This window comes from Sebastes umbrosus, chromosome 15, assembly GCF_015220745.1.
Source record: "Sebastes umbrosus isolate fSebUmb1 chromosome 15, fSebUmb1.pri, whole genome shotgun sequence".
Classification (NCBI taxonomy): Eukaryota; Metazoa; Chordata; class Actinopteri; order Perciformes; family Sebastidae; genus Sebastes; species Sebastes umbrosus.
In genome coordinates this window covers 17142328-17166742 of record NC_051283.1, presented here as the reverse complement: position 1 = coordinate 17166742, position 24415 = coordinate 17142328, and the positions used below count along the sequence as shown (strand labels likewise).

Below are 24415 nucleotides of genomic sequence, written 5' to 3'. Positions count from 1 at the left end.
ACTATGACTTGTCCCAAACTGCATGTGATTATCACAAAGTGGGCATGTCTGTAAAGGGGAGTCTCGTGGGTACCCATAGAACCCATTTTCATTCTCATATCTTGAGGTCAGAGGTCAAGGGACCCCTTTGAAAATGGCCATGACAGTTTTTCCTCGCCAAAATTTAACGCAAGTTTGGAACTAGTATGACATGACACATTCCTTATGTTTTATAGTTTCATAATGATACCAGTATCTTCTAGCTTTAAAACTGAGCCTGGTGCAACCTCCGAAAGATCGATTGCATTAATGTGTTTAATTTATTTGTGTTATTATCGCGTTAACTTTGACAGCCCTACAATAAAGGCATTTTAATTGTTTTAAAAGAGAGTGCCCAGGAGTTTTCTAATGAATTTTTGTGTCTACATATATCTTTATCCAAAGAGCACCTCGAACAAACTATGAGTCAAGGATGCGCCCCTACCCAAACATTTTTTAATTTCAAATTTGTATTAGATTTAATTACAAGAAAATGTTGTGAAAAGTCAAGAGTGGCGAATACTCTTACAGTGACAGTGCACAGGGAAAAGTTATGTTATTTTAAATACCCCAGCCTGTGTTCTCTGTTATTGGCAGTAACGGAATAAACAAAGCAAACACCTCCCACACAATGAATAGAAACTAAGTGTTCCTCAAGCATTTTGGAAAATAAACGGTTTGTTCTCCGTTTTGGCATAAATACCAATTAGTTTAACGAGGGAAAGTTCTTTTTTTCTTCCCATTTGATAACCACACATTAATCTATCGCACGCAGCAAGAGTTCATTAGCGATGTGTGCCGAGGAAGGTGGTGAAATGCAGCTGCTGCGGATTGGTTACACCGGCCCCATCGGGCTAAAGTACTATGTAGCACTGCAGGGCTGCAATTTAGCACAAAGCTGTTGGCAACCAAGAACGTATGTTGGCACATTCAGGCTCATCAGTCTTTACTTAGCAGTGAGGTGATAGTGATGCTGTGGTAGCTTTGCTCTGCTTTTAGACTAGGAGTGTTTGATTCAGCGCGTGTTTGTAGTGATGTAGTCTGCTGCAGGATGTAACAGTAATGGTGTTTAGTGTATTTCTGAGTGTTTTTACGATCTGCAATATTCTGTTAAGACCCTTTTCTTTCTGTCTTCCTGCAGCGGTGATAGTGGGGGGAGTGGTAGGCGCCTTGTTTGCAGCCTTCCTGGTGATGCTGCTGGTGTACAGGATGAAGAAGAAGGACGAGGGCAGCTACACGCTGGAGGAGCCCAAACAAGCCACCGTCACCTACCAGAAACCAGACAAGCAGGAGGAGTTTTACGCATAACACTCGTATGCCGGAGAGACGCACCGCACACCGAGGGAGAGAGAAAGAGCGAGAGAGAGAAGAGAGAAAGATACTCTAAGCCCTCGTCCTCCTCCTTTTCTTCTTCGTCGCCTCCCTCCTCATCTGCTCGCCTCTCCTCATCCCTCTCTCCTCTCGTCTCCGAAACACTTGAGAGCGCCTCTCTCTCTGCGGACTTGGGAACTTTTCTTTTCAATGAAAACGAAAAAGAGGACGAAAAAAAAAAAGAAAAAAAAATACAAATATATTCTGAAAAAATAACACATACACACGAGATGTTTTTAAAGTAAATGTTGTTATTAATATTCTACAGATTCTCTTGTTCTGTATGTAATGATATGATTATTTTGTAAGAAAAAAACAAAACAAAACACAAGCTCTTAACCTGTGTTGTCCAGCACAAAAAAAGAGTTCCTCCTCTGGTTTTTATGGAGCAAAAGGCTGAAAAGAAAGAGGAGAGGGGCGAGGCGAGCCGAGCGAGACACAAAAGAAAACGAGAGCGATGGTTTCGACTCGGCCCCTCACCCCCCGAAAACACACAGAGCGTCTGGTTGGCCGCACAGAGCCCAGGGTCAAAGGTGAGAGGAAAGGTCTCTTTTGTGCCTTCCATCCCTCTGGTGCTCAAAGACACATAGGCACATCCATACCGCCACATAAACACACGCTTACACACATGCACATGCATACACACACACACTTGTATCTGCTTGAAGGTGGCTCTGACCTCTCTCTCTGTGCTCGGCCAACCAGAAAACAACGCTCAGCCCTCGGTGTGTTTCACAACGTCGAGGAGCCGCTGTGGAAACGTCGGCTGGTCGCATGGAGGTTTGCTCATTCACGCGGCCATTCTGCTCCTCTCTAAGCTGTACAAAGACTAGTTACGGATAGTAATAATAACCAATAATATATCAATGTTTTGGGCTGGATGGTGAAAAATAATAATAATAATAATTATACCGTTATAATAATAATAATGATACTTAAACAGGAGGATGTGTATTTAGCAGTTTAAAAAAAAAAAGTTTATATGTAAATATCAGCGTATCCTTTCTGGCATCACTAACCATCTGCATGATCATGAAGAGTTTTTATTCATCACATCCGCCATCACGTTAGATGAGCTGTGCTCTCGTCAGCCACATACACACACATACACACACACACACACACACACACACACACAAAAGTGCAGACATATAAACTTTGCATTTAAATACACCACACAGACTTTAAGTATACTGACCTTCAAATACATATCAAACCCATCATCATCATCATCGTCATCATCATCATCGTCATTCATTGTGATAGTCATCACTTGTGATATGAGCGAGATCAGGTGGTTTCAATATGTTATTGATTAGTTATCGATCAGTTGCCGGTTGGTTTAGCGTTTAGTCTGTTTGTGTAAAAGCACAACTAGTCATCACGTCATCCGATAACCCCCCCACACCCACACACGCACCTTTAGCATGCCTCACTTTGTTTTTCTTCCACCATTGGCTCTCTGTTTGGGGATGGGAGGGGCCTCTGGGAAGGCGACAGGGGCTTTAATGAAAAAAGTGAAAAAATCCGCGCGGGAAGTTGCTCCCACGTGCGCTAACTCGATCAAAATCATAACTTCTGTCATCAAAGCTTTGGTTATGAGAGGAAACTTTGAGTTAGTGTTTATGGGGTCAACTCTCTGTTGGACTCTTTTTTTGGGGAGGGGACAACGGGGGGGACGGGGTTCGGTTTGGGAGGGGGACCGTGAGGAGGAGGGATGTGCTTCTATCTAAGAGATTGTAACAATAACCACACCAGTGCGACTGGGCTAGTAGCTTCTATTATACTCAGTACTGTAGAACAAAAATGCATGGGAGTCAAAACTATACTAGTCTGGGTGTGTGTGGATGCCTGTGTGTGTGTGTGTGTGTGTTTTTGAAAGAAAAGAGGGGTGAGTTAAAGCTGGAATGTACTGTGGTCGAGTGTGTGTTTACCTACTCCAGCAGTTCTCACGCTCTTCCACAGACAGGTAACACACCTCTTCCACTCCTGTGTGTGTGTATGTCGCCTGCCCCCTCGCCAATATGTGTGTCTACACCTCATCTAAACGCCACCTGTGTGTATGTGTGTGTATGCTTCACCTTGGTATTTCACAGCAGACTCTTGTGTACACTGACTAGCCTGTCGACGTGAGTGTGTGTGTGTGTGTGTGTGTGTGTGCGTCTGCGAGTGTTTCGTCTGTTCACTGCTGAATGAGGGGCAGCTGGTCCCTCACAGTGGCTTTCACACACACTGACTGTGTCTTTTCACTGTCCGACGGTCTGCCTGTCTGTCTCTCTGCCGCAGGACAGACGGACGGACAGACAACACGCCACTTTCTCACAGGCAGGAATGATCTTAACACGTACTGTCTTTTTTAAAGTGACTGTCAAAGTGTAAACATGTGTGTTTGTACCCATCTAAGCCTGCGTAGCCAAATAAGACGTGTGTATGTTTGTGTGCGTGTGTGTGTGTGTGTGAGAGAGGGTGAATTTGTAAGTGTGTGAGTGGAGGCATGTGTGTGTGTGTGTATGTGTGTGTGTGTGTGTGTGTGTGAAGCCCAACGGAGGCTACACTACTCTATGTTTGCTGTTCCCATTCCTGTTTTTATACATTTGCATTTTTTTAAGGCTGAGTTTCTGTCATTGGCTGAGTGAGCGAGAGGAGGCGGATCCTCCACGCCACCGCCCTGTCACTAATCTGCCACTCTGTTCCAAATAAAAAACCTGGTTGGGTACATCTGTCCTCTCTTGTCTTTCTTCTCTCTCTTGTCCTCTCTTCTTTTTTTCAATTTAAGTAGATAAATCAAGACACCTGTAATTTTCCATTCTGCCGTTAGTGTCCAATCTGCTCTCAATAATACATGAGCTGCTGGCAGGTGGACTTTATTACATTTGGAAAGAGTCAGGCTAGCTGTTTCCCCCTTGTTTCCAGTCTTCATGCTAAGCGAAGCTATCCGGCTGTAGCTTGTATCAATCTTTTCATCTGTCTCACAGCATTTTGTACAATGTCGAACTATTCCTTTAAGTACAGTGCACACACCAGACAACGCACTGCAGCTTCATTATTTAAAAGAAACCTAGAAACCAACCAGTATTCCTGTCCTGGAAAAATACTCCACCCGTTCCCATTCCCAGGGTGTTATATACTGATGCTTTTTCATGGTCGTTGGCATTTGATACCAACGCACAAGGTACCCTTTAGCGTTGGTATGAAACTCACTTAGCGTTCCATTAACTACAATGCAAACCCATCCGCGGCAACAGTAAACGTCTGAGAAAGTGCGCCGGGAATGTAGTGACGTAGTAAAGAACGAAAAGACACCAAGCGTGCGGCAGCGGAGGTGGATGGGTCATGTTAAAATCAGCTGTTGGTTTGTCCCCTGTTTACAACGTTCAGTGTCATTTTCACTGTACAAACGTAGTAATTTTAAACCCAATCATGTATTTCTCTCCTAAACCTAACTATAGTGGTTTTGTTGCCTAAACCGAAAGTGACGCCAATAACTATAGTGGTTTTGATGGCAAAAATAAATTGACGCCAAGGGGCGTGACGAGTTGGGATGAGAACGTGTTGCAATACGACCTGGTTCCAGATTATCTGGGGTCCGTTTGTGTAATTTGATTATCTCTGTAACCGCTTATCCTATTCAGGGCCGATCCCAGCTGACATTGGGCGAAAGCGGGGTACACCCTGGACAGGCCGCCAGACTATCACAGGGCTGACACATAGAGACAGACAACCATTCACGCTCACATTCACACCTACGGGCAATTTAGAGTCAACAATTAACCTAACCTGCAAGTCTTTGGACTGTGGGAGGAAACCGGAGAACCTGGAGAAAACCGACGCTAACACGCGGAGAACATGGAAACTCCACACAGAAGAGCCCAAGCCGGATTTGAACCTGCTGTGAGGCGACAGTGCTGCTAACCACTGTACCACCGTGCCGCCCTAGTTGTGCTAATTCCCTCACAAAATGCACCATTAATTAAATTACTAAAACCAATTAACATGTAGTGAACCTGGGAATTTGAGGAGCCTCTAGGGGTCAAAGTAATCCATCTTTGTTCATTAATATAATTATGACTTGTCCAGGGTGTACCCCACCTCTCGCTCCATGTCAGCTGGGACCGACTCCGGCCCCCTGCGACCCCGCTGGAGGATAAGCAGGTAGAGATAATGGGTGAATGGATTGAAGCACTTTATTACATTACTGAATAAATCACGAGAATATTACATTTTAGGAAGCTCATACTGCTGGCTTTTCTCTAAAATAAAGAGTGTGTCTATGTTGGGGAGCGACAGAGAATTGGAGAGGAATGAAATATAAAATCAAAACATTGTCAGAATGCCCTGTTGACCTTTTTTATTATCTCCAAATGTACCTGTAGTTTTTAGAAAAGCAGTTTATGTACTAAACACAACTAATCCAGATGACTAACATTTTAGTTAAGCGCCATAGCCTTGACTTCATCAATACTCTCTCCAGCACTGAATAAAAGTTGCAGTCAAATTTCTACACAGATTAACGTGACTTCACTGACTTAAAAAACACATTTCTTACTAAAACTCTTGTGGTAGGTACCCACCGAGCAACAGACAGATATCAACATTGCCTCTATGCTTAAGCTCTGATATAGACCACGATTTATTAGATGCATATAGCCCGTTTTCACACCATATTTTGAAAACATCATTACATATTTAAAAATGCACAACACCCTGTAAATAATTAACATTAGCACTGCACATCCCCCTGTTTATTTTTTGTTATATACACAGATTGTGTTTACTCACATCCCACAATGCAATGGTATGTTGAATTCACGTTTAATATAGGTCTAATAGGGTTAATGATTTATGCACATTTTCTTAAAATTAAAAGGACATTTAAGGACATAGCCGTGCATGGTTTAATTTTATTTGCCCAGTATCTGTCTGTGACATTTCTGCTTCTACTTAAATACATTTTGTGTTGCTCACAGTATTACTATTAGGTATAATGTCGTGGTTACTCTTGCTAATCCAGAGAAAAGGCTATCAACATTACAACGTCTCTTGGTAGAAAGTACTGTATCTCCAGTGAAAACTGTTGTCAGTGTGGTCGTTGGATTAAACCAACGTAACCAGGACATTGTTGCTGGAAAAACACACTACTGTTGAATTATTTAAATGGCATTTTTCAATGCTGTGAGCGTTACAAATGAAATTTCCATTGTTTCCACTTTTTGCTGTGGTGGAGGAATAAATCTCAGAGACAGATATTTCAAAATTTAAATAAAATGGTTTGCATTACTGGATAGATACCACTATGTGAGTGACAAAAAAACATGTTTTTTTTATTTGTAATGTGGGTGAGCTGACCCTTTCGATCCTTGGTCTTGGCTGTGACTCAACTCCCCCCTGGTGCTGTTTGGATTGAACTCAAACTTGAGGCCCAGGATCTGTTGGTCACTCAGGACTCAGCAGTGAAGCACTTGAAGCAGAATGAGAATATATTTTAGTAACATACCTTCAAAAGAACTCGCGTGCAGACATGAAGTCTCGCTCTGGTGTTATCACACACCAGCAATAGCTCGGACTTCATACCATTTCTGACCCAGTAACATTACACTGCATGCCTTGACACTACATCTGACAGAGCTACTGTATATGTACTGTATATATATATATATATATATATGTGTGTGTGTGTGTGTGGGTGTGTGTGATCACAGCCTCTTAACAGCCTATTTACACTTACTAAACTCAGCAGGCCCTCATGGGAGGAACAGCCAGAGATGTTATTATTCTTAAGTCATCACCTAAAAATGTACTTATGAAGTGATTAGATAAACTCTCCGTGGGGATTTGTGAGCACACAGGAAAAGGAAATTATTCTAAATGGGTCTTCAGTTTAGTTTATATTCTTTGCATCAAACCAGATGAAACCAAGGTCAACTGATGTGGAGGAGTACCGGGGAGTCTGCAGATGGCCTTTCACAGGATGCAGAGAAGACAACAAGCTGTCCTGGCCTTGGGTAGACGGCTGCTGCTGATATGGAAATGTGCCGCTCACAGAGGATGAGGAGGGTGTTTATGTGAGCCCTGTTTTGTGTGGGAGGGGTAGGACAGAGGAGTTGGGGTAGACAGAAGAAGGTTGAAGTGCCTGGGGTCCAGTCAGTACCCCATCTGGTGGGTAACAGTGGAACAACTGAAGCAAGAAAACCTGATTTTAACCTTATTTTAACATGGCATTTGTTGTTTGGAATGGGAGCTATATATAGCGTATTTGTATATTACTGAATAATAGTGAGCTGTTATATGTGTACTTTATTATACAAAGACTTTTGTTGGCACTGTTAAGGCCTTTGTGGAATAAGAAGCTCAAAGGCCTTGTGTAGTGGTTCCCAATCTGAGGCACTGAACCCCCACAAGGACTCCCAGGATAACTCTGAGTCACAAGAGTATTATTTTGAGAGGAAAACACACAAGAAAAAAAACATTTCGGATTCACAAACTGCTTATTTTTCCCCCAGACTTTCCGTTTATATTAAAGGTACAGTGTGTCAGATTTGGCGACATGTGTGGTTGCAGATTGCAACCAACTGACGACCCCTCTGTTCACTCCTCCCTTTCCACAACTGCGGTAATGTGAGTTGCAGAGTGCAAAACCGTGGTAACACCCTTCGCCTCGCTCACAGACCATTCTTACTATAATAATACTACTTTAGGAGTAACAGAAAGTCAGACGGCGGCTGGCGATACCACGGTTTTGCACTCTGCAGCTCACATTAGCGCAGTTTCACAAGCGTGTCGGTGAACTACGGTGACCTTCAGATTGCGTAAAGACGCGAGTGTTTGGTTTGTCTGTTCTGTGCTTCTGTAGAAACATGGTGGAGCAACATGGTGGACTCCATGAAGAGGACCTGCTCCCTATGTAGATATGAAAGGCTGATTCTAAACTAACGAAAACTTTTAAGCTAACAATTCTTAGTTTCAGATGAATAAAAATATGGTTATGAACATTATATTTCATTTCTGCTAATAGATCCCCTGAAATGCTATACACTGTTCCTTTAATGCTTAAATCTATTGCTTTTTTTCTTGTAAATTACTCCATATTTTCACCTTTTAAGAACCTCGTTGAATTGGTCACAAAAGTCTTGATACTCTTCAGCCACAAAGCCTTTGCTTCAGTTTTCTGGTGTTTTGAGATTTTAGGACACATAAATGTCTGCATAAAATATCTGAAAAAAAACTGTCAGTGTTTAACGGTTGAGTGAACCTGCACTGAAAATCCAACACATTACAATGCGTTCGAGGTCTTTTTATTAACCTATGGTATAATTTTATGGAGATATGATTCACAGTGGTATGATTATTTTTAATTACAGGCTTCATGGATTTTCATTTTTTATAGGCTACCCAATCGTACAAAAAATACCTGTGAAAATAATAGTCAATTTCACAGAGATACTAAACACGAGTCCCAACAGAAATATTATCATTACTGCTCATTATAGTCATACCATAGAAGCAATGAAGAGAGTGCCACGCGTACTATGAATATCAGTAGTGGAAGAGGTATTCAGATCATTTATACATCATTTTTTACTGAAGTAAAAGTACCAATACCACAATGTAAAAATATTCCATTATGTTCCAAAATGTACTTAACGTATCAAAACTATTCCTGCATAGAAAATTCCCCTGTGACTAAAATATAATGTACTTTTCTTCAGTCTTTGCTTTTTTATGGATCATTTTACCTCTTTGGGCCTTGAACTGTAATTTAAGTTTAGATTAGAAATCCTTCTTTAGTGGAACTACTCACAACTTAATGCTTTTTCAGTAAGGGGTCCCACAACAAAAGACGTTGAGAGCCACTAGTTTTATCTATTTATGACTTAAAACAGAATGTCAGACTTCTCTGTCATATTAAACAATTAAAAACCATACACTTTTCTTTAATATAGTAAATTGAGGGGTGAAATAGATCACGTGACCTGACCTCATTACCTGACAGTCTGGTCCCTGATTGGCTGGTTCAGTTCCAGTGCTGATAGAGGGAGGCTAATCAATCAATCAGCCTCATTAGCCTCCAGTCCAGCAGCGACTAGCTTCATGACCCTGAGCTGCTTAATTGATTATTAGTGCAATTTATTGGTTTCGACTGTCGCAATGGAGGAAGACTGTGATTTAGCTGAAGAAGACTATGGTAAGGAGGCTGACATTTAATTGTTTTATTGGTTTATTGGCTTCATTGTCGACCAAACACTTTCTTTACTTGACTTTTGTGTCATTTTGTAAAAGACTTTTAAAACTTTTTCTGTGTGTATTTAAAGCTCTTGACTGTGAGGTTGCAGCTCCCAGTGCTGCTCAGCTCCTCAGAGACAATTTAAAACTCGTTATTAATATTAACATTGATGACCTGGTGTTGGGTAGATGGGGACAAGTGAGCTAGCTTATAGCTGCAGCTACATGTAGCAGCTCAGAGTTAATTAGTGGTCAGGTGAGGTGGCACGAGGCGCTGCACACCTGGGACACTCATTAAGTCACTGCAGGCAGCAGCTCCTCGTGAGGAGGACTTTTATCAGGTTTTACTCAACCTGCAGGTCACTGCATGACTCAGGAAAGAACTCCTCTAACATTAGCAACTTATTTCTTACACTGTAAGCACTTTTTCAAGTGAAATAATCAGCATATATAGCCTTCAGTATGGAAGCTTTTGAAGGACTAAATTAAAATGTAATCTCACAATAGCACTTACATATGCGTTAATTGGGTAAAAATTATTTTAAATTCAATAATGCAATTTTCATTTTCACTATAGCATGGGCATATAATATATAATATATAATATATGTTAGATATTAAAGTATTATAATGAAATATTTAAAAAATTAAAATTGAAAAGCCATTTGACATTTCATTTTCATACACTCTTTATCACACTTTATGGTTGACAATATTCAAATTTGGAAAATGAAAATGCATTATAGATACTGTAACTTAAAGGTACAGTGCAACCACACCACTAGACATCTATATAGTGGTGTGGTTGCAGATTGCAACCAACCCTCCATTCACTCCTCCTTTTCCAAGACTGCGGCCGTCGAGTGCAAAACCGTGGTAACGCCATTCACCTCACTCAGAAGCCATCTTTACCATAATAACGCTACTTTAGGAGCAATGGAAGTCAAATGGCGGCTGCCGGTACCACGGTTTTGCACTCTGTGGCTCACGTTACCGCAGTTTAACGAGTGTGTGGGAGAACTACGGAGGCCTTCATGTAACGTAAAAACGTGAAAGCCTCTCTGTAGAGCCAGTGTTTGGTTTGTCCGTTCTGGGCTACTGTAGAACATGGCGGAGAAACATGGCGGACTCCGTGAAGACGACCCGCTCCCTATAAAGATATAAAGGGCTCATTCTAAGCTAATAAAAACACAACGTTTCTTAGTTTCAGGAGATTATACACTAATGAAAACACAGTTATGAATATTATATTCCATTTCTACTAATAGATCCCCTGAAATGTTACACACTGTTCCTTTTAATCTAGCATTTTTAAATGCATCATTTCAAGTCACAATTGAAATTAAAATGGAATAATCCATTTAATTTTAATTTTCATAATACTTTATGCACATTCTCTGGCAATTAAAAAATGCTAAAGCCATTAGACATTTAATTTTGAAGACTAACCCTCCTTTATGTTTGACAAACATTCAAAATGTTAATTCAAATGTGAAAATGTAAAAGCATTGCGCCCATTGGCAATTACATGTCAATGCTGTAACTGTCACGCTGTTCCCTGACTAAATGAAATGGCAGATGCAAAAAATTTGAGTTACTACAGACGCTCTCTTCCTCCACGATAAGGAAATACTGAGAGTAATATTATTGATAGTAGGCGTTCACAACAAGCAAAGAGGAAGACACACGCATAAGTAATTCTATTAGAAAGGATGTTATACATTTCATTGGCAACAGAAATACATAATGTTTTAAAGCTTCTTTTAAAAGTAATTGGAGTCCTCAGGGAGCTTATACCTGCAACTGGGAGCATAAAAACTGATGAGTGGTTCATATCTTTTAAGTGTCTCTAACTTACGGTGGAGCAAGGCAAGGCAGGTCAAGGAACCTTAAAGTCAGTTCTAGTACAGGAAGCTAATTTGGTGATACCCTTTAACACTCCGACGGCCCGCTGGCGTCTTTCAGAGGTTGTTGCGGGCTGAGTTTTCAAGCTCGATTTTCAAAGGGGTCCCTTGACCTCTCACCTCAAGACATGTGAATGAAAATATGTTCTATGGGTACCCACGAGTCTACCCTTTACAGACATGCCCACTTTATGATAATCACATGCAGTTTGGGGCAAAAACCATGCAGTCTTTTGAATGAAGTATAAATGTTATATTTTCGCCTGTTCTAAAATGGTGTATTTGAATATTTCTGCATACCGGGGTCCCTAAACAGTCTTACAATTGCATTAATTTTGTATCACTGTAAAGCTGAGACCCTTGTGGATCCAATGAGCCCAATTGTATTCATGTGTGATGAATTTAATCCCCATGGTAGCCATTTCATTGTAGTGAGGACATTTTTTTAAACTTGACCTCACTGTATAAAATGACCTGTGGTGACCTCAAGGATAATCACAGCCTCATGAAACTTTACAGCCACAAACTACAGACCTAGAGCATTCAGAGAATGGATGGCTTTCCTAGCTAGATTGACAATAAGGGGGTTTCTGAGCAGTTTCCAGAACAGAAGTGCTCGCCATCCAGTCACCAAAAAATGCAATTCTTGCAGAAATCTTCAAATGTCTAAAGTTTTTGAAACTAAATCACAGCATGGCTTTTTCTATGGTGTGCCTCAAGGTCTTGGTGTCTTAATGTGGTATTTTGGAAGGATTATTGATCATTTTTTATCAATTCTTGAATGGTAAAAAATGGTTAAATTTAGCACCAAATCTGTCACAAATGGCATCATCCCCAAAATTGCTGCAACAACTTATGAGACCGATGACCGGAACAACTTGACACACAGTGATAAGAGCTGCATCTCAAATTAATCTTCAGGTTCCCAGCTTTCAGATGATGTACACCACTTCTATCTACTGTTTACGTTTTATCTACCCCTGAACATCCCCTGTTCCCCACACCGACCCCTCTAAAAAAAGAGGGCAGGATGGTAAGGGGCTAAGGACAGGTGTAATGTGTTTTTTTCTCTTAGTCCATGTTAAAAGTTTGGCTACAGCATTCTGGTGCAGGAAACAAGATCATGATGAAGTTTCTCCAGGTCTGGTTTTGATTAATAGTAGGTGTTTTAAAGACAAAGTACAGATAGCTGACCTCATGTTATCTAAATGAAAATGGACCAGGCTTTACAGAACCTGGACAAAAGTAAAAAAACAACTCTCACTTCACTCTGTTGCAGACTGTCCAAGCCTTCTGTGTGAGGAACTGGAGGATTTGGATACAAAGGACGACCAAGGGAGGAGGAGGAGGAGGAGGAGGAGGAGGAAAGGAGAGGAGGAAGTGTTTAATCAGAGGGAGGATGAAGAGGCAGGAGAGGAAACAGACCGAGAAGACAAAGAGGGGGAGGAGGTTAAAGAAAAGAGAGTTGTGTCAGAAAATGAAGTGATGGCAACAGAGGGAGAAGAGGAGGAGCAGGTGAAGCCAGAGAGTAGGCCGAGAGCGGAGGAGGCACAGGAGGTGATGGATGAGAACAACAAGGAAATAATCGCTGATAAGCAAGAAGACAAAGAAACAAAAAGTCTAGAAGAGAGAGACGAGAAGAAAAAGAGTAAAAAGAGGCGAGGTAAGAAGCAGAGTGAGAGAGTGAGAAGCAGGAGAAGTTTAAAAGATGTTGGTGAGCGGTTTGAGGAGGAACAGGAGAGTCGGATACAGGAGTTGTCAGCGATGAGCTCGGAGGAAAGCTCGGCTCTGTCGGAGCCTCCCATTGGACTGATGAACAGCTGCGACCTGTCTGATCCCGTCTACCTAGGATGTGGGGGGACAGGGCTGTATTGCCCTCCAGTTCCTCTTCCCCTGCTGTACTCCTCGCAGCCTCCAGTCCCAATCCAACCTGCTCCTCCTCAGCCTCCTCACGGGACTAAAAGGCCTCACAGCCCCCTCCTGCCTCACAGCCTCCCCCAGCAAGGCCCACAGCCCCTCGAGGTGAGAACACACCGTCACTGTTTATCAATCACCTGCTCACTTCATCACACTGAATGAGATGTCAACATAGTGAACAACATCGTACCTGAACTTATGTCCTTATTTCTGGAGGACAAACACGTCTGTGTCCTAAAATTGCTATAAAAATACTATATATTGATATTATTTTCCACTTTCACTGAGTTAAATCTTTTAACCAACATCAGTCCCGATCATAACTACGCTTGTTATACTGGTTATTACAGCAATAACGTTATTATTCCACGTAACTTTCATTAACGGTCACTCATTATACTACGTCACTCGCTGCGGCCATCCACAGACTTACAAACGTATTTGTGATACGTCAAAGACGTTATTGAGAATGCAGTTTAGTTGTGTGGGAACGTAATTTTTAGGAGACAGGGCTTTGTCGTCTTTTGTGGAAAAAAAACCACACAAACATTTTATTAATTTCTGTATACTAAATATATGGAAAATATTAAACCATACAAATTTGAAGCCAGGGCTTTAGATTGAAAGCCTGATATAATAGAATGCATAATTTTATGCTGTAATGGCCGTAGGATCAAAAAGTGTGGTTTCAATGGGGACATTTTTGTACTCAAAGGTCTGACTGTATTTTGGTCCAAAATTTGAAAAAAAGAAAAATCCTACCCTTGCCAAAATGTATGCCATATGCATAACAGGGATAGTTTAGGTGTTTTGAAGTGAGGCTGTATGAGGTACTTATCCATAGTCAGTGTATTACCTACAGTAGATGGTCGTCGGCACACCCACAGTTTGGAAAAACAGACAGGAGTTACCGAAATGGGAGCAAAAGCAATGTACTGCTGTGGACGGGGCCAGCAACAAAATGTATTTCAGCCACCTAAAAGAAAAGTCAAATCAGTTTAAATGTACGTTATATTTAGAATATTTTCGCCAGTTTATCTCGCCGTGAGAAAGCTATACACTCATCAAAATTGATGCAGCAAAACCAGATATCTTCTTTTTCATTCCAAGTGAGGAGCGGGCTACAGCGGTCAGAGGTAAACTCACTTCTGTATAACTCCACACCTCCAGATTTGTTTCATTTTCAAACTTGTAGTCTTCTACATTTACAAAGTTTATGATGTTCAGTTTTTGGTGACATTGTTGGACATGTATATATTAAATGATATGTTTATTATTGAGGTCATAGTTAAAGGGGTTGTTAGGCTGGACCACATTATATTGAGACATATTTGAAATGTTTTGTCCTCCTTATTTACGTACATGAGGGGTGAAGAATATTAGAAACAGCTCTGAATATAATGCACATATACAGTATATAAAACATATGATTGAATTAACACCTCTATGACGGTATTAAAAAACTGAACATTATAGACATAATAAAATTAGACTTTATGTCAGAACAGTATTGGATCACTTCAAATAGTACCACTGAGTCTATGTGTATCACCTTGTGGCAGCTCTTCATTTAACCTACAGGATGGTTATATTTAATGTTAAAATATTCTAACTAAAATCATCCATTCATTCATTCATTTTAGACACATTTCCCCCAAATTCAGCCTGACAGATTGGAGATCTTTGGGATGTTTGCAAGACTTTAAAATAAACTCCTGTGGGTTTGAATAATATTTGGCGGCGAGGTTTAACCTCTTCAGCCCAACAGACACGCTTGCATGCTCTAATGAAGATCTCCAGGCTTCTAATAATAACTAATTTATCATGTATAATTACAGTCTAATATGTATGAAATCATGCACACCTACAACCTTCTGCAATATTAATGATGCAGCTGTGAAAAAAGCATCCTGGTTTTAATATTTGACTCAGTGTGTGGTGTAGTGTGAGATCAGTGGGCGAATGAGCTTCATTGAAGCACTGGAACAAGCACATGCAGAATTTGATAATTTAAAACTGTGTCAAATCATTTCATTTAACTGTGAAAATATGCAAGGGGAAAATGTATTATATTTAGTCATTATTTGCCAGTATGACTGTATCTACTCCATGACATAATCTCTATTTTGTAGGAAGGCTTTGCTCTCCACCTAAAATCATAGATAATTATAGGTAAATAAACATAGATAGCGTTGAGCAATAGCAAGACATTTAATTTCCCCTGATTTCAAGCCTCAACTTCACTCTTTACAAAATAAAAGTAAACAGGAAAGCAAACTTAAACCTTAAAATCACAGCTTGGCCTGTGAGTGCATCATGTTGGATACCTGGTGGATAGAGTCTACCTAACTAATACAGAGAGCACACAAGTAAAATGTGAGTATAGTAGAGCTCAAACGATTAGTTGATCGATTGACAGGAAATTAATAGTTTTTCAAGCATAACTTCAACGGTCCCAACTCGAAGATTTGCTGCTTTTTCTTAGATTATGGTCAATCTTTGGGTTTTAGACTGTGCATTTTTCTATATTATTCTGACGTTTAATAGACCATACAGATTTAATCGATTAATTAAGAAAATAATGTCAGATCATTTGGAAATGGAAAAAAAATCATTACTCCATCCTATAGATTAGAGCTGTCAATCGTTTAAAAGATTAATTGCATGATTGTCCATAGTTAATCACAATTAATCACAAATTAATCACATTTTTTATCTGTTCAAAATGTACCTTAAAGAGAGATTTGTCAAGTATTTAATACTCTTATCAACATGGAAGTGGACAAATATGCTGCTTTATGCAAATGTATGTATTAATTTATTTTTGGAAATCAATTAACAACACAAAACTATGACAAATATTGTCCAGAAACCCTCACAGGTACTGCATTTAACATAGAAAATATACTCAAATCATAACATGGCAAACTCAAGCCCAACAGGCAACAACAGCTGTCAGTGTGTCAGTGTGCTGACTTGACTATGACTTGCCCCAAACTGCATGTGATTATCATAAAGTGGGCATGTCTGTAAAGAGGAGACTCGTGGGTACCCATAGAACCCATTTTCATTCACATATCTGGAGGTCAGAGGTCAAGGGACCGATTTGAAAACGGCCATGACAGTTTTTCCTCGCCAAAATTTAGCATTTAAGTTTTGAGCGCAAATTAGCGTTAATGCGTTAAAGAAATTAGTGGCTTGAAAACGAATTTGCGTTAACATGTTATTATCTCATTAACTTTGACAGCCCTAGACTCGTATAGATATATCAGTGTCACATATGAGTGGTACATAGATAAAACTGGAAATTAATTACTTGGTCTTTGAAGTTGTGAACCAACTTTTATTTCCAGAAAATGATTGTTGCATTGCTTTTTGTGGGCTCAAACGTTCAACTGTGCACTTCTCGGTGCACCTCAGCAGTGTTTTGGCAGACAAACATCCCTGCTAGCTTTTTGTCTTCACCTCAGTCTTTGACATCCTCCAAACTTGTGTTCGGCTTTAAAGAAACGTGATTATTGACATTTGACAAAAATCATAATTTTAAAGAATATACATGGTAAATCAGACAATATTTAACTGCTGAATTTGACTGAGATGAGGTAATATTTGTCTGGTTCATGGCAGATGGAGATAACCCAGGTCTACTCCGCCCGACGCTCCATCCGTTACAGCAGCAGGGGTCGAGGCCAGGCTCTGAGCTTCCCTCTGATGCCGGGATTAGAGACTGTGGACAGCTGCCTGCTTCCGCCTGCACCGAAGAAGAAAACACGGACGCTCTACAGTACTGGTAACCAAACTGTCAGTTTGCCCAGGTGTGTTGAGATTTGATTGGGCAAATAGTTGACCTTCATTGTGTGTGTATGTGTGTGTGTGTGTTTGTGTGTGTGTTTGTGTGTGTGTTTGTGTGCATGTGCATATGCGTGCAGATCAGTTAGAGCATTTAGAGGCCTTGTTCCAAGAGGACCACTATCCTGACGCAGAGAAGAGGAAAGTCATCGCCGCTTCAGTTGGTGTCACACCTCAAAGAATTATGGTTAGAAATCTCCCTGACTCCTTTACAGTACATTACTTATTTGGGGATGTACCTCCGAGAAGAAACAATGATTAGCAAACAGGGAAGTTTTCTCTCCCTGTCTCGGCGTCGACTCCATTCTTTCACCTCCCCTCTCATCTTGTTGCTTTCCATTTCCTCGCCACCATCCTCAGTCATTTTTCCTAATATCCATTTTATTGTCTCGCTCTGCATGATTCTGTGAACCAGGTCTGGTTTCAGAACCGCAGGGCTAAGTGGAGGAAAGTGGAGCGCTCCATCACAGCAAGTGTTGAACACAGACAGAGTAGAGCTGGATGCAGCAGCAGCAGCCCCCCACATCACCAGATCAATCCCACCCTGCCCACACTAGCATCCAACAGGTATCACACTATTATCCCTCTGTGTTTTTGTAGTGTTTTTTTTTGTCCTCACATGGTACAAATTACTTGTATTCAAGCATGATTTGATGTATGATTATTGATTTGATTTTTCTCTTTTTCAGTAAGGGAGCTCCCTGTTTTTCGAGTCTCTTTGTTACCAAGCTGCCCCAGCTCGCCCCTGCAGCACCTTCTTTCCCCACCCTGTCCAACCAGACTCCGCCCTCCTACAGCAGCCTGCTGGCCAGCCTCAACAGCCCAGGTGTTCAAATCAGCATGCATTAATACAATTATTCAAAACCTGCTCATTATTAGGTTATTGTGCTCCATAATTAGGTTATGTTAGGTTTGGTTTCTGAGGAACTATCCTATTTACCTGACTAAAGGCCTTTACACACCGGGGGCGAGACGAATAAACAACACGAAGATGTGAAATACTCACCTGCAAATATGACAGTATATGTCTAGGGCTTTTATTGTGAAAGGGAAGGACGGAAGGCATGGATCTGGTCTGCGCTGCATTTGTCAAGGTTGAAAGGAGTAATACAGTTTGCCGTCCTGGTTCGGAGCCTCCGTGTTGTTGTTTCATAAATATAGGCACAACTCGACCAGTTCAGCACAACGTGATTAGTTGATGCCTTTGTTTGCCGATGCCATACTGCGGTGGCCAATCACGTAACCGGCGATCCGGAGCTGTACAACCCAGCCATGAAAAATAAAAGATGTTAATCGCGGTGCAGTCACTTGTCAGAGCCCTGCGCTGTATTGCCGCTACGCCTGATTTGGTGTGAATGCAGCCTTAACCGGAGTCAGGGTTTGCTAAATGGTGAAATGTGATCAAGTAGCAGCCAAATGGTACCATCTCCACAGCTGAAGGTTTAATTATTGTTGCTCAGAGACAATGTTTCATTGATAAACTTTTTTATTTTAGTCATGCTGAGATGAATGACCTCGTTGTTTGGTTGTTGTTAGCCACCACAGTCCTTTAAATATTTCTCATCTTTGTTTTTGCACAATTAAACCGAAGTAGTGGGACTTTTGATCTCAGTTTATTATTGATAGTCAAATTAATGGCTTTATAACTCCATAACTTACAGTTTGTGGATGGACCAGTCTTTTTCTTTAAGAAAAGCTAAACCTTGATGCTGTAAGAATCCATGAATGAGTTGAGCTCGGTTTAAACTCAGTGTATGTTGCGATAGTCAAATTCCCCAGAACCCAAACCAGTGTTTAATCTCTCTGTGTTATCTCCAAGGTCAATCCAGAGGGAGAGATGTGGGCCAGCACCAGCTTTTGTCTCAGGCGGGGTTGGCAGAGTACCACCCCCGCCCCATGCACAGCCCTCCCCCACTGCGGCGAGCCAGTCTCCCCCTTTTCACAACGACCTACAACACCGCCAACCCGACTCCCCCTCTCCTTAACACCCTGGCGCACACCCCACCTCTGTTCCTGGATGCTCTGGAGGGTGGCTCCGCCTTGGCCCATCGTGACACCCAGTCTCTGCAGAATGACACCAGGTCAGCTCGATTCACAGCCGACTCTGACATGAATACTAGACGATGATTTGAACAGGGACAACGAGAACTAGAGATGACAGGGGGACAGAGGCTGCAGACAGGAGCAGAGATCCTGTGAAACACTGATATAATGATGCCTCAGACAGCGCCGGCAATAGAGGAGAGTCGGTTTCAGCTGGCACGAAATAATAGAGAGTTCATGCAGGGAGACATCTCAGTTAAAATGATGTTTGTTGGTTTGACTACAAGTATATATCACGGCACAAAACAAATCCCCCAATACAAGACAATAGCCAAAGACGGTGACTTCATCTGGAGCCTCAGTAACCCGGCGGTGTGAAACGGACTTGGGAGCAAATAAAAACGTAGGCTAATTCAAAGCGGTGTGTAGGCTCCTTTCATATCTTATAATCACCCAGAGCAAAGTAACGCAGGGCAATGCATCCCATCTGCAGGACTGTAAGCGCACAACTCTGACATGTCGCACTGGCAACATACGGCTCAAGAAGCTGACACAGATAAGTGAATATATGATATGAATATGATTAATATATGATAAGAGAATATGCCTATATAGGCCTATAGATATACTGTATATTCATGTTGGATGGACCAACTTATGTGTAGTTATAATAGAGTATTATATATTAGGGTTGTACTGAATAGTTCGAAGCTTCATTCATACACATTCAAATTATTATCATTAATAACTTATAGAAACATTGCGTGCATTAGTCCACCTTCTGTCTCCCTCTCTCACACATGCAACGAGCGATGCAGCGCTCAGTCCTTCTCTCTAATTGTCTCAGACCTCAGTCCAAAAGTCGAATGTAACCACAGCTACTGAATATCAATAATTGTTCCAGTCCTGCTGTTAGAAGGCTTAAAGGGTCAATTCACCCAAATTACAAAATAACATATTTTCATTGGAACTGTTATTAATAACAATAATAGTTAATTTATTTTTCTTGAGTGCTTGACAGTATGTTCTGTAGAGTAACTGGGTCATTGTGTCTCAAAAACAATGTGGCTTTTAAATGTTTGAAATCATTCATTATCATTTTCAATGCTTAGAGCACAACATACATTCACCTCCACTGAATTGGAGTGGTGGCAGAAGTCAATATTGTGTTTTGTGATCAAATACCTGCAAAACTAATGACATCTATATCAGCCTCAAGCTAATACGCTAATAACTAAGTAAACATTACCTGTTGAACCTCAATATGTTAGCACTGTCATTGTGAGTATGTTAGCATGCTGACTTTAGCATTTACCTCAAAGCAGCGCTGTGTTCATAGAGTCGCTCGCCTGACTGTAGACTCTTATGCAGCGTTCACACGTCATCATACAGATACTAAGTAGCAGGCAGACCTCTAATGAAGCTGTAACTGTGCGTGTGTTGCACTGAGCACAACATTTACATACTCTGCTCCGACTAGACAGTTATTTTCTGACGTAGCTGCCATGTACTGTACACAAGGACCTTGTGTACAGTTGTTGTTGTGGTTGTACAGTTGGTTTGTTCTGTTTTACCAGCTTTTTTTGCAGTCTTTTTTTTTAAAATGTAGTATGAGTTGTTGAAACTGTTTTTAAAAAATGGCTCCCAAGCTGGCAAGAAATTAACTGTTTCTTTGGGCATTAAAACACTGGCTCAAGACTGGTTCTTGGCTGGTTGTTGCTCACAATGCGATTAGAGGACATTTGCATAAAGTAGTGTAGTCCTGTAGTGCCACTGGACGCCTTCTAAAATATCTGTAGCTCGGTGGGCGGTGGCGGGATGCCATGGCATGTCCAATTCACAATGAATGGCAGCTTACCGCTGTCTCAGCCTTTAAGTCCGTATGTGTGAACCATAAGACACGTCTTGATGTTGTTTGGGTGAACTGACCCTTTAAGAGGGTGCTGTGATGACAAAATACTCCTGCCTCCTAGTTTTGGAAGAGAGCGATATAAAGTCTGGATCAGAGATATACAGTATGGAAGTAACTGAGCATACCATATACACTATAGAGGTATCTCTGTAGTAACACACTATATACTCATACTCATAGTTGTGTGTGTGTGTGTGTGTGTGTGTGTGTGTGTGTGTGTGTGTGTTTGATTTGTCCTCAGTTCTCTATTTGACTTTGGGGAGAAGCTCGACTACCTGACCTCAAGCCAGCAGAACAACCCTCTCTCCTACCAGCTCCAGACCTCCTACCCCACCAGCCAGCCCCAGCACCAACCTCAAGCATCTCTGCCGCGCATGGCCTACCTCACCCCCTCCCCCTACCTCACCCCCAACCCTCCAGATTCCAACCCTACCTCCTACCTGACCTTTGGCCCAGGAGGAAACTCCACTGGGATGGTGACCTACTCCACCGGAGGCCACGCTTACTTCCAGTCCCAGAGCACAGGACAGATCCTGCTGCAGTCGGCCGGTCATCACGGTGAGTCGCTGGGATGAGATTTGATTTTTAAAAATACACCATTCGAGGGGTTTAGGCACACTTTATTTTCAAAGAACCAGATATTTTCTGATGTAGTTTTTCATCTTTTACACTGAAGTGTGTAAAAGAAAAGAGATTATACCCATCCAAGCCTTGGAAAAGCTAGTCACCAAAAATTGTTTTCTCAGAAAATGAACCAGACTTTTACTTCTGGACTCCTGAATGCCCCCAAAGAATCTGCCTTATCTGCTACTCTGTTCTTAATGAAGGACCACACCATTAACTGACATGCAAATAAGTGCCTTTTTTATTTATTTTGTCATTTTCACTTTTTATTGATAGTGACATTAGAGCTAAACAGTAAGAGGGAAGACTTGCAACAAAGGTCCCCAGCCAAAATCCAACCTTGAAAGTTCCAGTTACATGGTAACCACTCCAGTTTAAGTGTTTATCAAATTTGGCTGCACAATTAATTGAATATTAATCTCCCTACAATTAAATGAACATGATCGTCTGTGATATTGACGTCTAAAATGCTCCACTCATAGAACATTTCGCTGCATATCAAATCAAGTGCATCCTAAACAACGTGATCTCACAGAAATATGTGAAATGGCCACGACCTCTTGACAGCGTATTATGTGGTGGTGGCACAGAATGTGTTAAAATGATCTGCCGCCACCTGCCCAAACCCGTAATATTTTCTAGTAAGCTCACCCAAACTCGCCTGAGCACATTGCTAGCGTGCACCCTACAGCGACAGCCTGTGAAAAACATTCCTGAATGTTGTGGCAGTGTAGAGTAGAGGAGTAATATGCTGTAAAATGAAAATGAATTCAGGTGAAGAAGAACCTTATTTTAAATCTCTTCTAGGAGATCGATATGATTAAGGACCAGTCTTATTTTGATGCAAAGATTTGGTGCAGCCCTATTATTGAATATGATATATATGAGATAAGAAAGATTGGCAGATGAGACTGGTGGAGCAGGATGGGAAGGCTTTGGGGAAGAGCCACAATAGCTGCTGGGCTCGGTTGATGCCTAGGGGACCGATGAGAGAGGAAAGAAGGGGAGTCTTGGTGAAAAATGAGAACAAACAGGTATATAGGGCAAGAAGGCATTTATAGACATATGACAAGAAGAGGGGTGTTTGAGGTGAGGTCCTGCTACTGATCTTGAGCTAAATTACCTCCAATAAAGCTCAATTGCCACATCTCATGTCATGTTTCCTTGCAGGTGGGATCGCAGCGTACCAGTCGTACCCATGGGGCAGCATGTATGGTCAACCAGCCATCCACCAGCGGACTCAGTGCCCTCCAACTTACCCCAGCAGCTTGGGGGGTGCTCAAGATCACCAGCCGCTCCCCTCCACCAGCCTGCCTCCCCCTTCATTCTTCCCCCGGGGGGAACACGGGCCCTCACATGCAAACTCCCAGCGCTCATCACACAGCCATACACACACCGCCACCAGCAGCAGCAGCAGCACCTCCGTCCTCCCTCCAGTGTCCACGCTGCGGCCCTCTCGCCTCAGAGCAGAGATCACTCCAACCAAGGCTGCCTCCCTGCTGCCTTCTCAGGTCAGCCCTGCCTCTCCAGACAGCTCTCCAGTGCCCCCTTGTGTCAAGATAGAGTATGACAGTCCTCGAGAGATTCACAGCCACTTCCACTGTGAATTCTCCCCCATACACTTTTGACTGCATGTTTGCTTGTGTGTGAGAGTGTGTTTGGCGTATCCGTGTTTATATATCCTGCATAAGTGTGAGTATTTCTGTATTTTCCATTTGTAGTACTATTAGGATGTTCTCAGTAGAGATAGTAATGTAAACTGGCTTAGTTGGGCTGCGTTTAACTTGGCTGCAATAAATGCTCCTTGTTCTGTTAATCCTTTGTTTTTACATTTAACTAGCATTGCTATGATTTTAATTAATGGTCTACAGCATGTTATTACTCCGAGGACAATTTTTATTGAGACAATTTTGTTGCGGACCGGACAGAGAGGTGCGTGGGAGGTGGGTTAATTGCCAAACGTAATTGTTCTCCACGTCCCCATCAGTATATGCCTGCATGTTCACAAATCATAAATGTCAGTGTTGATTCCCAACACAAGAATAAGCCTTGATACAAAGTTAGAAAAGGACAGAGAGAAAAGCGTTACAATTTCACTTAACAGAAACTGGTAACTTAATTTAGTCTCCCTAATTAGCATTTGTCAGCAGTATATAAACATACGACAAATGGTTTATAACACACTATAATGTAGTTGTAAGCAGATATGAGTGTTTATTAATGCATTTGTCAACAACTACAACTCCTATAATAATATAGTAAATCAATAACAGAATATGTCTTCATAGGAGAAGTTATAATTGTTGACAAATATTGTACATTGATAAGCATGTAAAAATGTCGATATAAAAATGAGATAAAATGTATATCGTATATATCTTTCTATATTGTTTCTATCGTGATATAGGCTAGGCCTATATATTTCTTTTTTCTCTATAATATTACTTAAACCTGCTATGTTCATTTTGCACTCAAGTGCTTAAAATGAGAAAATACTCCGTACTTTTCATTTGTAAAGGTATTTAATTCACACAGGAGTATACAAAAATATGCTTTA

At 41.3% G+C, this 24415-nt stretch overlaps 2 protein-coding genes across 2 annotated transcripts in view; both read left to right on the top strand.

Annotated features, from left to right (window-relative positions):
• sdc3 (syndecan 3) overlaps positions 1-4105 on the top strand; it is a 43649-nt gene extending 39544 nt beyond the window's left edge. The window contains exon 6 of the mRNA XM_037795390.1: positions 1160-4105. Within this exon, the coding sequence (XP_037651318.1) occupies positions 1160-1326 (167 nt within the window). The 3' untranslated portion in view covers positions 1327-4105. The remainder of the gene's footprint in view (positions 1-1159) is intronic.
• Positions 4106-9415: 5310 nt separating this feature from the next.
• On the top strand, positions 9416-24201 carry LOC119503205. The gene is made up of 9 exons (XM_037794841.1): positions 9416-9571; positions 12793-13535; positions 17058-17220; positions 17360-17466; positions 17695-17846; positions 17969-18105; positions 19099-19360; positions 21476-21792; positions 23029-24201. Exons 1-9 carry the CDS (start codon positions 9535-9537, stop codon positions 23484-23486), a joined length of 2376 nt encoding a protein of 791 aa, XP_037650769.1. The 5' UTR covers positions 9416-9534; the 3' UTR covers positions 23487-24201.
• Positions 24202-24415: the final 214 nt, after the last annotated feature.